Consider the following 17,042-nt stretch of genomic DNA (forward strand, 5'->3'; position numbering starts at 1 on the left):
CCAACAGGTGGCAGCATCTGCTAGATGTTGGCCCTTCTCACCGCGGGGCCAGGCCCCTGGAAAGCTGCCTCTCAGCCTCCTGACGGGGGAAGCTCTGCTGGTAGCTAGCCGCCTTGGTCTCCTGGCTCCAAACTGACCGCCCTGCTCCCTGACTTGTTTTAAAATCTGTGTTTGTTGAAGGTGCCCAAAGCCAGAGCATATGGTCTGGTCTGAATGCAGATGGGTGCCCCCAGATTCTTGGCCACCAGCCCTGCCTCTTCCCTGGGATGGGGGCTCTGAGATGGCCACCTTCTCAGACCCGCAGCCTCCCTGTGCGCCTGTCTTCACCTAAGTCTCTACTGGGTTAATGGATTTATTATTTCAAAAAGCTTTATGGGAAGCTTTTTTTTTTTAAAGTGGAAATAAACTTGTTGATCCCCTTTTCAGAAGGTGAACTCAGGCCCCAGGGGCGGCTTGCTGGGATCTGTGTGGCGCGCCTGGAAGGCAGAGGTTGTGCTCATCAAGTGCCAGGCCCCATGCCAGGCGCTGGCGACGCAGTGAGAAGCAGAAGTAGAGGGCCCCTCGCCCCTGGAGCTTGCGCTCCGCACGAGGGGCCAGGTGGTAACCCAGGAGTTCTCATCTGGGGGCTTGACTGCTGAGATGTGGCAGCGTAATGGCTTGGGGGACAGCGAGGCTAGTCTAGAAGTGCCAGAATGGGTTTCCGTAGGAAGCAGATCCAGGCTCAGGTCTGCGGTCTGAGTTCCGTCAAAGAACGGGGGCAGCGCAGCAGACAGCGAGCCTGGGCCAGGCGCGGCCCTGGGGTCACAGCACACAGATCTCAAGTCCCACTTAGGGGCACACTCAGGGGTCTGCTGCGGTGGCCTTTGACCTCAAGTCTCACCCAGGTCCTTTCCTTTCAGAGCTTATGACAACGTCTTTAAGGACGCTGTCGCGGTCAAGAGCCAGGCCTTGGCAGTGGTGCCCAGCACGACCCCCACCCCCACCCAAGTGCTGTTCCAGCCGCCCGCCTACCCCGCCCTCAGCCAGCCAGCGAGGCCGGGCCTGGCCCAGTTCCAGACCCCCGTGCAGGACCTCTGCTTGGCCTATCGGGACTCACTGCAGGCCCACCGCTCCGGGAGCCTGCTCTCCGGGGGCTCGGGCTCCTCGCTCCACACCCTGTACCCCACCCTCCCGCCCCTGGATGTGTGCCCCCTGTCCCTCCCCGCGCCCCTCAGCATGCAGATGGCCATCACAGCCGAGCCCAGGCACTGCCTCGCCGCCACCTACGGAAGCAGCTACTGCAGCGGAAGCCACGCGTTCCCCGCAGGCTGTTTCGACAGATAGGGCGCCGTCGGCCCCACGGGAGGCCTTGGAAACACGTGGGCAGGGGAAGAGGACGCAGAGGAGGGGAGCTCCGCCGCGTGAGGCAGCGGGCGGCCGTCCCCACAGAGCCTCGCTGACTTCGAACACAGAGGTTCGTGTTCTTTTTAAGTAAAGCCCCCCAGAGCAAAATAGTCCATGACATGCCTCCCCTGAGCGAGTTCCTCCGGAAAACGTCTTCCCCGGTCGGCTCGGCCACCATCCTCCGGAGGAGGGGCCCGCAGGATTGAGAGACCTGGTGAGAGGCCGGGAGACGGGACGCTGGAGGCAGACCGCCCGTCCGAGAGCATGTCCGGGGTCTAGCGCCGGAGACTTCTTCCTCCCCGCCAGCGGCAGCTGCGCTGGACAAGAAGGGCCTGCCTGACGTGTTCTCAGGACCCGCAGCAGATGCCGTACTGGGTGCTCTTCCCTGGCTGCGTACGGAGGACCCGCGTGTGTCTACGCCTGAGCGCCCACCTTCCGGGGCCCGGTGGGTGGCTGTCTTGCCTTTGTGGTCAAACACAAAACTTTACTTGGCCTTTTAGATATCTCACATGCTGCTGCTTCCCGAAGTGACCTAGCTTTCTGTTCAGTAAGAGATCTTGTTTACATACTGTATCAGGGATTTTGTGATACTTGAAAATTCCTTAGGAGAAAACAAAGGTTGATCGCCACACTGCCTGTCCCACGCAAGGGCTGTGGGTTCGAGCCCAGCTTGTAACAGCAGAGCTCCGTTTTCAAAAGCGTATGGTTGGGGAGAGCCACTTTCCAGGCTCTTGGTTCTGGAAGATTCCATGTCTTGGATGCTGTGTTCACCTGTGGAACTTCAACAACCACCCAGAGGAAAAGGTGTTTGAAGGGTAGATAAAGGTTTACAACTAACAACCCCCACCTCCCTCCCCCACGGGCTTACGGTGCACGAGGTTAAACCCAGCCTTGGCTTTGAGTTTGGCTAACAGGGAAGGCTAACAGTGTGGAATATTTGCTTCATGCCAGCTGGATTTGGGGAGCGGGGCACGTACATGGGTATATGGCACAACCACTGACAGGCAAGCGATTGGTTGGATCGAAAGCCAGTATTTGGGTCCCCGCAGCGAATGGGCTCTCAGGAAGACTCTTGTGACCATGTGCAATATGTTTTTATTCTGACTCGTGGCTTGTGCTCATTGGGTTTTTTTTTTTTTTTGGTTTTTTTTTTGGTTTTTTTTTGGTTGGCTCGGGGTCAGGGGGACACATTGTTCACCCATCACAACTGGGAGGTGCAAAGAACCACAGAAGCATTTTTTGTTTTTTCGTTTTAAGAAGAATCCATCTTGGTTTTCTTGGCCTATGTGCCAGTCGGGGAGACCGGCTCGGGGACGGCCGGGGAGGCGGCTGCGCACTGCTCGGTTGGATCCGAAGGTGCTTTTCGGAGCGAATAAAAGCTTCGCGTAGAAGCAGAAGAAGAAGGGGTGACGTGGATAAGGCGCTGCCGCCACTGCGTCACACACGTGTAGAAAAACTACACGTTCATTTGTTCCTTTTCTCTTTTTCCTTTGCCACCTTCCTTCTATTTATGTGAGACCGGTTTGGGTTCCAAGTTAACGTGTCCGTCTGTTCTGGGACTGGGGCTTGTGGGGGGCCTCCCAGTAGAGCCTCACGGCCAGCCCAGCACCCAGAAAAAGGCGTCCTGCAATAAACGTATCACTTGCTCTTGGTCTCTGTTCTCTTCCTGTCCTTGTCCTCTCAGCCAGCCCCAGGGGTGTCTCCGCTCCTGCCGGGAGCTTGTGGGGGGTGGGCAACAGAAGAGTGGCCCCCGTGGAGCTCGGTGCTGCCCCCCGAGTTGGAGCTGGGCCTCCCTGGGGACACCCACAGCAGGAGTAAGGCTCGACATCCCAGCTCTACCACTATCGGTCAAGGTTCTCTCTCTGCAGAAGCAGAACCCATTTTCCATGTAGCCAGAGAGATTGACTGTAAGGAATTGGCTCACACAGTTGGGGCTGACAGGCCAGGAATTTGCAGGGCAGGCCAGCAGGCTGGGAATGCAGGGAGGAGTTGATGTTTCAGTTGAGTCCGAAATCTGTAAGGCAAGCCAGAAATGCAGGACTTCGGTGACAGTCTTTGGGGAGAAGGAATTCTCTCGGGACCCTGTTTTTGCTCTTACAGCCTTCACCTGACTTCACCCCCAAACACACCCATGGAGAGTAGCCTCCTTTATTTAAGGCTTACTGATCGGAAATGTTAATCGCATCTACAAAATGCCTTCACGGCAGCGTCTGGACTAGCGTTTGAGCCACGGTGCGCCGCAGCTCGCCAGGCGACCACGTACGATTCCCCACAACCATTGCTAGCTGGCAGGAGGTACTTGACGCAGCTGCTCTGAGCCTCAGTCTTCTCACCCGTTGAAATGGGGGCGATAACGCTTGCCTTGTAGGGTTCTCATGAGGATTAAGCAACATAGCGCACGCCGGCACCACACATGAGGTCCACTTCAGGACGCACCATTTTTTTATATACCAGTAAGAAGAATGAAAGAAAAACCTGCCAGCTAAACCAGGGCACGGGGTTAAGATACTGCTGATTAAATATTGCGTTCTTATCTCAGGAATGTTAAAAGGTAAAAATATGTGTACCGTAGAATCGGTGGAATATGGCGTCAGCGATTACGGAAAGCGTCAGGCTCTCTGAAGGGAAAAAGAACCCCACCCTTTGCTCTCCCAGGTTCGTGCAGGAGAACCATCCTGGGGACTGGGGTCAGTGTGGAGCTGAGCGGTTGTCCCGAAGCATGGATGCCTTTAGTTAGGGTGGGGAGGTGTGGGGAGATGTGCTCAGGGCATGACGCTGAGGTCCGGCCCCCCGAGCTGTTTGGGAACCTGTGTGTTGGTGGGCAGGGCGGGGCTGGGGGCCGTACTCCCCATCTGCCCCGTGCAGGCCAGGCGAGGCAGGAGCCTCTAGATTTGGGGGATTTGATAAGAAGGCAAGTCATGGATTTACCAAGAACACCCACTTCACTATTCCTCTGTCTTTAGGCCGTGGTTTCTCCACCTGTTACCGTAAAGATGGGGAGTTGTATGGCTTTGAGCTCAAGAGGGAGACTGAGCCACAGAGGCCCTGGGCTCCTGCCTTCCTTCGACCCGAGGGATAGCTTGTACTTCTCCCACACAAGGGCGTTCCGTGTTTGTTCGTGCCCATGCTAGACAGTAGTTGGGAAAGCTCGAAGCCTAGAGATGGCTTTAAAGGCCCCTTTGGAGGGGCGCCTGGGTGGCACAGCGGTTAAGCGTCTGCCTTCAGCTCAGGGCGTGATCCTGGCGATCTGGGATCGAGCCCCACATCAGGCTCCTCCACTAGGAGCCTGCTTCTTCCTCTCCCACTCCCCCTGCTTGTGTTCCCTCTCTCGCTGGCTGTCTCTATCTCTGTCGAATAAATAAATAAAATCTTAAATAAAAAAAAAAATGCCCCTTTGGGGCTGACATCTAGGTCAATGCAGAGAGATTCAAACCTCAGCAAGCTGCATAATGACCTGGAGGCTTCTCCAGCAGGAGTGGGGCCTGGGGATCTGCATTTTTAGCTGGCTTCCTGGTGAGTCAGATGCGTGTTTTCTTTGACGTTCCAGCAGGGGACTTCATACAGAACCTGGTTTCCGGCCCAAAAGATAAAGAAACCACATCCCAGTCTGAATTTCTGAGCCACCTGAGTTCTAGGCACAGACTTGGTTCCATGCTGAGTTGTTCTTTGTTCTCTGCAGTGTTTCTTTTGCCAAAGCCGTGGGAAGGCTTGGGACATGCAGATCCGTTTTCCAGGGAGAGCCTGCTTTCCTCTGGGTTTAACATCGGAAGGGCCTGGATTAGGGTTGGGGTCAAGGTTCCACATCCTCAGGCGCTTTGGGTTCAAAGTCCACCTCTCCGAAGCCACCAGTCCTGTCCCTTGCGTGCTCCTCGCCCTTCATCCTTTCGCTCAGTGATTCTCAGCAGGGCTCATTCTTGCCCCCTAGAGGACATTTGGCAATGTCTGGAGACATTTTTGGTTGTCACCACTGCGGTGGGTGGTGGCAGGCATATAGTGGGGCAAAGGCCAGGGACGTCCCACAGCCCAGGCCAGTCCCCACAAAAAAGAACTGTCGAGCCCCAAATAACAGTAGCAAGGTTAAGAAGCTTTGACACGTGTAACCTCCCAAAGAGATCTCTGGAAGAACCCTAGTCACTCATTACTCTTTAATTTCTTCATAGCTGTTAAAGCCATCTGAAATGATCTTGTTAGTTTGCTTACTTGGTTTGATGGCTGTGCCCTCAGCTACTTTCCCCCAGTAGAATATGAAGAATATTGCCAGCTGCTGCTGGTGGCATGCATCATAGTAGCTGGCATTTATTGAGCACTTACTGTGTACGAGGTGCTATGCTAAGGAATTTGCTCCTATTTTTGATAATCATCCTAGTAATCCTACAAAGTAGGAACGATTATTAGTTGTACAGATCAGAGAACGGGGCCACAGAGAGGTTGTTTGCAGTGGGGAAGGCAGGAGCCACAACTCGAACCCCTGCTGTCTGAATCTGCCCCACCACCTTGTAGTACTTCAGTCGAGGGCTTTGAATGAGTGAAAGGCTCCGTGCTGGTCCCAGCAGGCCATGTCACTCACCTGGTGGGGAAGACATGACAGGATAATGGATACGGGTTCCTGAAAGGAAAGGGTTGCCAGGCATTCCTGCTCCCGATTTACGGCATGCCCAGCGTGCTCTCAGAGCGTGCTCACCAACAGACAGAAGTACAGAAGCGGCTTCTTGCACATCTGCCCCAGGCTAACATGATTTACAGCTCCATCTGTCTGCTCCCAGTGGGCTCTGATATGGGGGGGGTTCCCTGAACCCCATCTGTGAAGGTGGAGATCCGGGACCAGGCTTGGGGCTTCCCCAGAGCATCCCCTGGGAGGGACTCTGCCTCTGGGCTAGCTCTGGCAATCCCTGGCCCCACGTGCCTAGGAAAGAATCTTAACCAGCCTTCATTCACCTCATTCTCTGTTCCTCAGGGAAGACCTTTGTGACTTGAATTTCAGCAGAAAGGCCGTAGCATTTAGCAGGAGTCTCAAGTCCAGATGCCCACCAGGACCAGGGAGGTAATGTAGTGAACCCAGCTGGGTGACTGAGATAGCGTGACGTGGTGGCTCCTGCGTTGACACCAGTGTCTCCCTAGAGGATATGGCTTCTACTCAACCCTGGTCAGTTACTACCTTTCAGGGGCATAAGCTCTGCATTGCTAACCTTCAGATTTCCAGAGCCAATGGAAATCTGGACTTTCTAGGACTACTAATTTTTCATTTAATTTAAAGTTAAATTTTAAAAATTCTTTTGTTTTTTAAAGTTTTATTTATTTATTTGACAGAGAGAGAGACAGCCAGAGAGAGAGGGAACACAAGCAGGGGGAGTGGGAGAGGAAGAAGCAGGCTGCCAGCAGAGTAGGGAGCCCGATGTGGGGCTCGATCCCTCTGGGATCATGCCCTGAGCCGAAGGCAGATGCTTAATGACTGACCCACCCAGGCGCCCTAAAATTTAAAAATTCTTAACACAATAGAAGACCAGTAAAACATATTGTAAGTTACAATAGTTCTTGGGCTGGAAGTGTGAAACTTCTAGTATATAGGCAAGAACATTGGGCTTCAATGGTGGAAGGTCTGAGTTTGCTCTTAGCTAGATGACCTTGGAAAAAGCCACCTCTCCGCTCTGAGCCTCTGTCTCCTCATTTATAAGGTGGGAAGGCTATCGGCTTGGGTTTATGATAACTAAGCATGGGATGTATAGTATCATTATTCAACAGTGAGTTCTATGAGAAAGAGTGTAAAAAAGTGGGCCTCTCCCTTCTTTGGGGACGCAGGTGGGTCTCTGAGCTTCACTTCTGACCTAGCTCTAGCTTCTAAGGAAGAACTCAGGTGGTCTGGCTTCTGTTGGGCCAGCTCTGACCAGTGTTTCAGGCCGCTGCCTTCGCCAGAGACACAATGGGCAGGATATACAGGAAGTCATGCTTTCTGCAAAAATGGGAAGATTGGGACCCGGAATAGTCTCCAAAGTCATGTGTGGCTGGGGAACTTCAGAGTGACAGTTCTCTGGTCTTCATCCCTAAGAGTACAGTTCATGAGGACTGCGGTAGGGCCCCAGCTATCCTTTTAAGAAGACCCTCGGCAGACGCTCACGCACAGCCAGGTTTGGACACTTCTCTGACCCTGTGTGTGCCATTCTTCCCAGTAAAACCGCCAGGAAAGGCCCTTATAGCTGTTGAATGAGCACTTGCGATGTTCCAGGGCCTATAGTTGACACTTTCTTCATGCTCTCTCACTTAAGAGCTAGTATTATATTACCACCATTTCCCAGACGAAGACACAGCAGTTCAGGAAGGCTAAAGGTCTCAATAGAGGCAAGTGGTAGGAATTGGTTTCAAATTTAGAAATGCCTGATGGAGGAGCCCATGTAGCCCTCCAATGCCATGTCACCCCTAGATGACACATACACTCTGCCACCAAAGCCCGATCGCTCAGGATCTCACTGCCCACCCTTCGCCCCGCCCCCCCCCCAACAGACTCTCCCACTTTGGTGTTCTCAGGGCAGCAGGTGGACGGAGGAGCGCTACCTAGTGGTGGTCTTTAAAGATGCTTTGGAAAGCCCCTGCCTTGCCAGATGAGATTGGTGGGGGGGGAGCAGTTGCCCCCACAGAGTGAAAGGGATGACTCCCAAGGGTCAGGATGAAAGTCATGAAGAGCCTGGGGTACAGGGCCCCCAAACTGACGCATGTGGAGTGGGGAGTCACTACAGCATCTCAAAGAGTGGAGCAAAACGATGAAGCTCCTCCAACTTTTTGGAAGCCATGAGCATGGGTTTTTACCCTTTATCCTTGCAACTCCCCTGTGACCCAGGACGGAAAGGTCTTATTGGCCCATTCTACACACGGACAAGGTAAGACTCACAGAAAACCAGCAGCTTGTGCACGTGCCTTGAGTTAGTGAAGGAGGCAGCTAACCCTCTCCTCACATTGGTTGAGAATGATGGTGGTGGTGATGGAGGTGATGGTGTTTGGTCATAGCAGTGGCTAACATTTATTTAGTAAGCTTGTGTGACAGCTCCGTAGGTAAGTACAATTATTATCCCCATTTTCAGGTGAGGAAACCGGCTCAGAGGAATGGGTGAACTTACCCCAAGGTGACCGAGCTTCTAGGCAGTAGAAGAGGGATTCAGACCCTGGCAACAACGTGTCTCCAGAGTCAGAGCTCTTAGCCACTGTCCCTTCTACTGGCTGAGGAAGACTCCCTGCCAAGATGCCAGTGAAATGGTTGCTTCAGCCCAGCTCACCTTACTCCATTTCCCCCCATAAGCTGGACTGAGAAGCTATAGCCTCCACCAGCTGGCAGTACCCAAACCCACATTATCCTCAGAGACACCCTCTGCTGTGTGACCATGGGCAAATGTCTTCCCTTCTCTGAGCCGCTGTTTCCGTCTCTGTGAAATAGAGAGTTTAAACTACTTGAGCTCTGAGGTCCTGCTCTTCTATGCGTCTGTGACTCTATAACAATACTGGCTTAAGAATTTCTCCCCTGCTAACAATTTGAATTTGTCCTTGAATCAGTCGCCAAAGTAAAAACAAGTCTCTCTCCTCTCCTCTCCCTCCTCTTCTTTCTCCCTCTCCACGCCTCCCTCTCTCTCCTCCCCCTCTCCTCTTCCTTTCTCTTCTGTAGTCTCTCCTCTCCCTTCCTCCTCCTCCCTCTTTCTCTCAATCTCTCAATTTTCAGCCTAATTATGGTTAACTCTCTGTTATTTAGAGACTTATTATCCAAGCTCATTATGAGTAATTATTCGGTCTGGAGGGGAAACAGCAACACTGCTAGTTTAATTTAATGCTTACCTAGTTCACTTAATTAGCAATAAGTCTTGGCAAAACGATGGAATGCATGGGGTCCTGGCTTGGTGGGGGGTATAGGGGGAGCCTGAGTGCTGTTCTTGGGAAGATAAACAAGTTTCAGGGCAGAATGTGGGAGGAGGCGGGACTGAGCTGCCAGTAAGCTGGGCCATGCCACCTGTTCAGGCCGAGGATGGCCTGTGACAGTGAAAGGCTGTTCATTACATGGCCTGGAAGGGCCTTGGGTCAGAAGCACCTGCCAGCTGCCAGACCTTGTGCGAGGCACTGAGCAAACCTTATTTCTAATGTGCCATATCTGGGACATGGGCATTCAAGGTAATTCAGACCATCAGCTCTCATAGTGAGGACATTCTCTTTTCAGTAGCCTTGCAGTAATTTTGATTTCGCCAAGGACAACATGGCCCACTTGAGGCTGCTGTGTCTGTATCAAGGCCACAGGCTCAGGGCTTTGGGCAGGCAAGAGGATCTAGCTGTTGTTCACCTTTGGCTTTTTTGATAGTTTTCATCTGTTTATGAAATACAGGAGTGATGTAAAGTTTACATTGCAATAAAAATAAGTGAATTGTCATACAGAAAAATATGGGGTAAGAGGTCAAGGTGGAGTCCTTGCCAAGGAGGAAGGAGAATGGAAAAAGGACTGTCAGTGCTCAGGGTTAGGGATTATCTACCAGGGGGCTAGCCACCTCCCCCTCCACTGCCATGCCCTGGACAGACACATAATCAAGCAGCGATGACCCAAGGGCTGCTCCAGGCACCCAGCAGGAGGTCAGAATGACCCCCCGGACCACCTTCCCCAGCCAGCCGAAGCCCCTCACAGTTTCTCCCAGGCACCGCTGTCCAAACCAGGACATCGCAGCCCTTCTTGTCCCTCTTGTCACTCTCATGGCCCCTTTGCCAACTAATACACTCTCACTTCTCCTCAGTCCCTCATTGATCCTCCTGGTCCCCTGTTGTACCACTAGGCAAACTGAGACCCAGAAGGATGCCTCCACAGTCAACAGCGGAGCCATGGCCATGCCAAAATACCTTTCTGGCCACGTCCTTGTGTGTTCCCCCTTCGTCTGACAGCCTTGGAGCCCAGCAGCAGGGCCCCCTCCTGGAAGTGCCACTCTTCCTTCTACCCACCATCCGATACACCTGTCCTGTGGCCCATGAGAGAATCAGTGTGTTAAAGGAGCCCTGTGCCTCTACCCACAGAGGTGGGTGGCAAGGTGGGGCAAGGGTGCATGGAAGCATGCCCACCATGCTTCCCGAACACCAGGGAGCCAGGATTATTGCAGTCCACATTCAAGCCTCCCTCTGCCATGTTGCAGAGCCCACGGCGTCTCAGGGCCAAGGTTTGGCCTGTGTAGCCATCCTTGGGCCTTTCCCACCCCTACCCAGCTAGAAACTGCCTCAAGACACCAGAAAACAAAGACAAAGAGGTTTGGAGCAAACAATGTTCTTTTTTTTTTTTTAAGATTTTATTTATTTATTTATTTGGCAGAGAGAGAGAGGGAACACAAGCTGGGGGAGTGGGAGCAGGAGAAGCAGATTTCCAGCTGAGCAGGGAGCCCAATGCGGGGATTGATCCCAGGACCCTGGGATCATGATCTGAGCCGAAGGCAGATGCTTAACAACTGAGCCACCCAGACACCCCAGGAGCAAATAATGTTCTTATTCCAGCTTCCCTGGTGGCTTTGTGGCCCCCAGCGAGCCCTGCCTGCTTGCTCAGGCCAGCCTCTTGCTCACACGCTCATAGGTCACACCTCCGATGGTGGAGATCTGAAAGAAGCAGCCGGAACAGAGGAAGTCAGGGCAGGGTCCCCTAAGTGAGACGGAGCACAGCTGGGGGAAGACGGGCCTCCAGTCCCAGCCCTGAGCAGACGTGAGCAGTTGCACCACTGCTCTGAGCCTCAGTTTCCCAATTTGTCACACGAGCCCCTGTGTAGACTCAGTGTGGCAAAAGTGCTAAACAGATGTTAGGGCTGATGTGGCTCTTTGTATTGTAACCTTCCATCTGTCCACTGAAATTCACCTACTCCAGGCACTTCCCTGTGTTCTCCCGTTTAATTCTCCCAACAACACTGTAGGGGTGTACCCATTGCACAGATGAGAAAACTGAAGTCTAAAGGAGTCAAGTAACCCCTTTAAGATGGAGCGGCCACCCTCAACCTCTGCACCACACAGCATTTAGGGGACACCTGTGCGTGGGGATGGGAAGATAGAGTCCCTGTCCCGGGAGAAGGCAGGCAAGGGGATGCTGTTCAGCAAAGGCCCACTGTGTGCTGTGTCCTGGGCTCGAGGTCCTTGAGACCCACTGTCATGGGGCATGCAAGTGTCGTCAGTGCGTCCTGATACCCAACATAGGAGGCAGTCTTCTCACAGGAAGTGGGTGGCAAATGGAGTTTTGTGTAAGCAGTTCTGTCAAGGGCGGCAGTGTGAAGGGATGTGTGATTTGCACCTGGGGCAAGATGGAGTGGAGGGGGAGCTATAAGCAGGGAGGAGGCTGGGACTTGGTCTAGAACAATGATAAGAGCATGGCGACGGGTGCTGGTGGTGGCCTGGAGTGGGAGGAGAGATGTCCACCCAATGCACTCCCTGTTGGTGGAGAAGGACAGAGGCGTCCAGGAGGATTCTGGGCCTCTGAGCATGGGCGATACGCAACCAAACCAGCTTCTCTCTGGCGCCTAATCCGTGACAACCCTCAACTCTGGGCGCTGCTCACACCACGCAGGCTCCATGGTCAGGAGCCTCTAGGAATCAGTAAACAGGTTTGTTCAGTTTGGGAAGACCGATCCTCCTGTTGGGTGCAAACCCGCTGCTTGTTCTCCCACCCTGGGGGCTCCCCACATTCCTCACAGGCTGTGAGCTTCGCTTCTGGGAGTCAGAAGCCACTGGCTGACATTTAACGTAAAAATGTGTCCAAATCTTTTATCAGATTTTCTAAGAGGGCAATTTCCATCCAGGAAAAAGTAGATAGTCACTTTTGTCATTATATATATTTTTAAAAAAATACTGTGCATCTCTTTATTTTTATTTTTAGGTTTTGTTTGTTTGTTTGTTTGTTTGTTTAATTAAAGACCCAGTGGCCTGGGGAGAGCTGGCAGAGAACCCAGTCTAGAAGTCAGCCAGTGGGCTCTGCCTCCACCACGAACTAGCTGTGTGGCTTTGGACAGGTTACTTGTTATCTCTGAGCCTCTATGCCCTCTCTGTAAAATGGGAATAATGGGAAGTCACTGCATCTCTTGAGCCTCTAGACTGGGTTTGAGATGAGGAAAACAAGAGGGAGCAAGAGAAAGAGAGAGAGGAGAAGGAGGGAGCAAGGAGGTGGCAAACCCTACCGTCCTCATCACTTCCCTTCTGGAAAGCCTTGGGGAGCGTAGCCTGGACCCCAGGGAGCTCTGGCCCAGGACATAGGCTCACAAGGGGAGAAGGAAGTGTGGAAGAGCCTACCTTTTGCTTCAAACTTTACATCCATTTCTTTCACGTGGGGAAAATTCTGGAGCCCCAGGAGAAGAAACAGAAGGGAGGTGAAGGGAGAGCAGCACCTCCAGCCTGTGTTTACAGAGCACCAAGTGTGGGAGGGGTCCGTCCACAGACGTCTGCGTTAGCCCCACCAGCGTTTTTAAAAAGGTTTAGTTCATTGCCAGTGGTTAGTAGTCTGGAGGGTTCACAGAGAAGTGCGAACTTCCAGCTTCTCTGGAAAAATGAAAGACCTAGCAGGAGGGGCCTGAAGTCCCTTGGGGAAGTGCAGCACATGGTGGCTGCCCTGGCAGGGCCCACCCGGACTCCCCCCTTCATTTAAACTCTGGGGAGGGTCCCATGGGTAGAGTCACTGCCGAGGGTCCGCCTCCAGCCCTGTCAGTGAGGCTAGGTGCCCTCCAGCTAACCACTCAGCTCCCAGTGCCTCAGTCCCCTCGCCTGGAAGATGGAGATAAAAATCCCTACCTAACAGGTTATCGTGAAGGTCGATGAGATGATGTACCCCGGGCACTCAGCACAGGGCCTGGCACGTGGGACGTGCCCCTAGAGCCAGGGCTGGAAGCAGAAAAGTGTTCTCATCATTGTCCCAGGAACCAGCAGGTCACTCACCTCCACCAGCTTGTCACCCATGATCTCCGAGGTCTGGCGATAGTTGGGGAACTCCACCGCTATCTTCCCACCCTCCATGTGCACAGTGGCCTGGGAGAAAAGCATAACATGGAACCTGAGCTGGCAGAGGCCCCCAAACGCAGGCCAGCCCCTGAGGGCGGAAGGGTGACCTGCAGCCCACCAGCAGTCCCCTCAGCAGTCCCCTGTGGGATTTAATTTTCCTCGGAGATATAGGATGACATATATATACCCATGGATGCAGACAACGTGCACAAGGCCCTCAGCCTCGCTGTGCCTCAGCTTTCTCACCTCTAAAATGGGGGTAGCAACTGTACTTCCTTCAGAGTTCTTACGGGGATGGAAGGATTTCATAGGACATATGGAGAGTGCTGAGAGCAGTGCCCGCACGTGAGGAGCGCTCCTTGTTAACCGTGGAGCTGGTATGATCCTCATTGTTAGGATGACGGATGATGTCATCCAGGATGTGGATGGCAGCATCGTTTGTAATAGCAGACAACCTAAATAGCCAACCCGGCCTCTGCACCGGTGCTTCACCTCAATATCTGTCAGCGAGGGAGTGTTAAACGGCTGACGGCATTCCATACTATAAGGACCCGTGCAGGCATTAAAAAGAATAAGGCAGGGGCTCCTGGGTGGCACAGCGGTTGCGCGTCTGCCTTCGGCTCAGGGCGTGGTCCCGGGGTTATGGGATCGAGCCCAACATCGGGCTCCTCCGCTATGAGCCTGCTTCTTCCTCTCCCACTCCCCCTGCTTGTGTTCCCTCTCTCGCTGGCTGTCTCTATCTCTGTCAAATAAATAAATAAAATCTTTAAAAAAAAAAAGAATAAGGCAAATTGATACATGCTGACTCAGAACATCATGAGAAATTGTTAAATTGTCAAAATCCACAAGTGACAGAAGAGGAACATCGGGAGCTCCGTTCTCTACCCTGGCAACCTAAGGAGCAGAGTACCCACCGTCATGGTTGGGGGTGATAGAGGGGACCCAGAATGGGCGGAAGACCTGTGGGACCAGGCTGGGCAGGTGAGGACAGTCACCTTTTACTTCTTTCTTACGTAAGATTGCAGTTTCGAACCCACGTTGAGTCCGGTTCTAGGGCTGTGCATGTCCAGGCTACACATGGTTACGTTCTCTGAAGCCAGACTGGTTGGTGTGAGGGTCTGCCTGCGCTGTGTGACCGGCCAAGCTGCTGAACCCCATGGCTCAGCCTAAGTCCCTCATCTGTCAGATGGGAGAGTAATGGTAGCGACTTCCTAGGATTCACTGCATTAACGCATGTGACAGGTGTCTGGGATATATGAAGCGCTTGGCAAGCATTAACAATCTTTAACAGTTTTGTTACAGTGTTATTGACGGTAGCATTAAGAAGCCAGAGTGGTTAAATTGCCCAATAACTGAAGCGCTTAAGGCTGGAGGCTAGACTCGAGAGCCGAGCCTCAGCTTGGGGTGCAGCCCCAGGGGACACCGCTTGAGGCCAAGAAGTTAGCCAGAAGCTTGAGGAGGGAGGGAGGGGCGGCCAGTGGCCTCTCACCTTGAACTTCTTGCCCCCCATGGTCTCCATGTCACACTCCTTGCCGATGGTGAACTTGTTGGTCATGGAGTGGCCCCCCGGGTAGTGCTGGGACCAGGTGAAGTTCTGCCCATCCTGCTGCACCTCTGTGACGATCTTGATGTTTCGGCCCTTTTCGATAGCATCGCTGGAGAGCCCTGGCCCAGGGAGGAGTAGAGCGGGCATGTAAGAGCTGCTTAAGGGCTCTGGGAAAAGGCTTTCCGCCCTGGTGGCTGGCTAGCGCAATGGTTAAGGGCGCAAATCCCAGTTCTACCATGAACCATGAGCTTGAATGAGCCACTACCTCTCTGAGCCTCAGTGTTCCCATCAACAAAGTGGGGATAATAAGGCCCATTTCACAAGGCTGTTGTGAGGATGAAAATTAAGTGATTGTCTGTTGTAAAACTCCCGGCATATAATTGACAATAAACACTAGCTGCTCTTCGCATGGCACTATAACACAAACGTTAAAGACAGGGCCGAGCTCACAAGGTCCTAGAAAGAGTGGGACCATCGAGACTGTCTTCTGACACTCTCGCTTCACAGATGAGGCAGTGAAGGCCCAGAGCAGGAAAGGGGCTTCCCAGCATCTCCATGGAGGCTAAGAGCAGAAGCAGGTCTACCACTGAGACCGGTGCCCTTCCAGTTCCACATGAGACTGTTGCAGGTGAAGCCACATCACTGTTCCTTCAGGGCCACTCCCAATAATTGACTCGGAAGGGCTCTTGTCCCCCCAAGGCCCCAAGGCACACGTGCCCTGCTCTCAGGGCCTCTCAGATCCCCTGGGGCTGTCCTCTGACTCTTGACAATGGCACTGCCTCTGACTTAGAGAGCACCCCAAGATTTCCCACGGATTCCTCACAAGCAGCGCTGCAAATGGAGCAGTGAAGAGGAGTGGCATCTCCAATCTCGGCGCACAGCGCCTAGCGCAGTAAGAGGCCCACGTTTGTTGAATGGCCAAATGAATGAATGGCTTGTCAAACCTGGTCTCTACACTAACACCACTCACCATCTCATCATTGGGTCCTGGGTTCTAATAGATCTCTGCCACTCTAATTTTCAGTGTGACCTTGGGCACGTCATCTGAGGCACCCCATCAGGAACGTCGGGTTGGCCCTTGCCTGCAGCCAGTGTTCAGGATAGGTCTGAATCAATGAATCACCCAGTCAAGTCTGCACCTCACCAACTACTGGCTGTGTGACCTTGGACTAGTAACTGAGCTTCCCTGGGTCTCAAGGAGTTTGGGTTGGTGGCCCCAAGCTAGCAGGGACAAACTAGCCCAGGGAAGGGGTCCTCATGTACTCACTCACCGAGACGCTTCACGAACTCGTCATAATTCTTGTCACTCTCGAACTCGTACTTGCCGTTGAAGGCCATGCTGCTGGGAGAGCTGGAGGCCGGAGAGCAGGGGGATGAGGATTCTAGAAGGGTCGTGGTGCTGAGGGGCCCGGTGCCCCAGCTTATAAACTCTGCCACATGCTGGGGCCCAGCCCCTAAGTCACCCCACCTCTCCCTCCAGCCCTGAAGAGGAAGTGCTTGCTGTTTTATGATGTGGGCAGGACCTAGTGGAGAAGAGCCCTGAGGTTATTCACCCCGGGGGAGTGCTGGCTGCGAGCCCTTTGCCGCTCCCAGCAAGGGCGATGGCAATGCCAGAGCGTCCGAGGTCTCAGCCCCCTCTGCCCTCCCTCCCTCCCTCCCTGCGTCCTTGCCCTGCCCTCTAGCCGTGCTCTCATGCTCTCCTCATCCCTTATTTACTTGTTCACCCCCTCATTCATCGACCAAAGCGCATTGAGCACCTACTGCATGCGGGGCTGGCGCCGAGGCAACACGATGAATGAGACATACACCGTCCCCCCAAAGAGCTTCCAGTCTAGTCTGGAGACAAATCACAGGCCTGCAGAGAACTCCCTAGACAAATGCAGATGCGTGGCCTGGGGCACAGGGAAGGAGCGGGCCTGTGCATCTTTACACAGGAGACGGCATTTGATGCCGGAATGGAAGCAACCATAGGACGTGGATGTTTAGAGAACCAGAGGGTTGGAGAAGGCGGGGAATACAAGGAGACACTATTCTAGGATGAGTGGACAGTGTGATGAAAGGGGGAAGGACCATGATGAAAAGAAAAATGAGTTTGGCTGCAGCAAAGAGCTCTTAAAGGAGAAGAGACAAAGCGGGGTGAGGTTATGCC

The 17,042-nt window shown here is 53.3% G+C and overlaps 2 protein-coding genes across 2 annotated transcripts in view; one reads left to right on the forward strand and one right to left on the reverse strand.

The window, feature by feature from the left end:
* The window catches only part of CCNJL (cyclin J like), a 52,633-nt gene extending 49,598 nt beyond the window's left edge, over positions 1–3,035 (forward strand). Inside the window, exon 6 of the mRNA XM_045792030.2 lies at positions 900–3,035. Within this exon, the coding sequence (XP_045647986.2) occupies positions 900–1,323 (424 nt within the window). The 3' untranslated portion in view covers positions 1,324–3,035. The remainder of the gene's footprint in view (positions 1–899) is intronic.
* A 7,631-nt stretch (positions 3,036–10,666) lies between these two features.
* Positions 10,667–16,400, reverse strand: FABP6 (fatty acid binding protein 6). Its single transcript, XM_045792147.2, has 4 exons — positions 16,165–16,400; positions 14,837–15,012; positions 13,285–13,374; positions 10,667–10,974 (listed from the first exon to the last, which is right to left on the reverse strand). Exons 1-4 carry the CDS (start codon positions 16,229–16,231, stop codon positions 10,921–10,923), a joined length of 387 nt encoding a protein of 128 aa, XP_045648103.1. The 5' UTR covers positions 16,232–16,400; the 3' UTR covers positions 10,667–10,920.
* Between the last annotated feature and the right edge of the window lie 642 nt (positions 16,401–17,042).

Source organism: Ursus americanus, chromosome 15 (genome assembly GCF_024610735.1).
Source record: "Ursus americanus isolate L20-20 chromosome 15, mUrsAme1.1.p, whole genome shotgun sequence".
NCBI classification, from domain to species: Eukaryota; Metazoa; Chordata; class Mammalia; order Carnivora; family Ursidae; genus Ursus; species Ursus americanus.

What these genes read in the sequence shown, in the direction of transcription:
- FABP6 (XM_045792147.2), bottom strand. Translation starts at nt 16,231, where the DNA reads ATGGCCTTCAACGGCAAGTACGAGTTCGAGAGTGACAAGAATTATGAC. An exon ending in TGGGGGGCAAGAAGTTCAAG is followed by an intron (nt 13,375 to 14,836) that starts GTGAGAGGCCAC and finishes CTTTTCTCCCAG; the next exon opens with GCCACTGTGCACATGGAGGG. An exon ending in TGGGTGACAAGCTGGTGGAG is followed by an intron (nt 10,975 to 13,284) that starts GTGAGTGACCTG and finishes TGCTTCTTTCAG; the next exon opens with ATCTCCACCATCGGAGGTGT.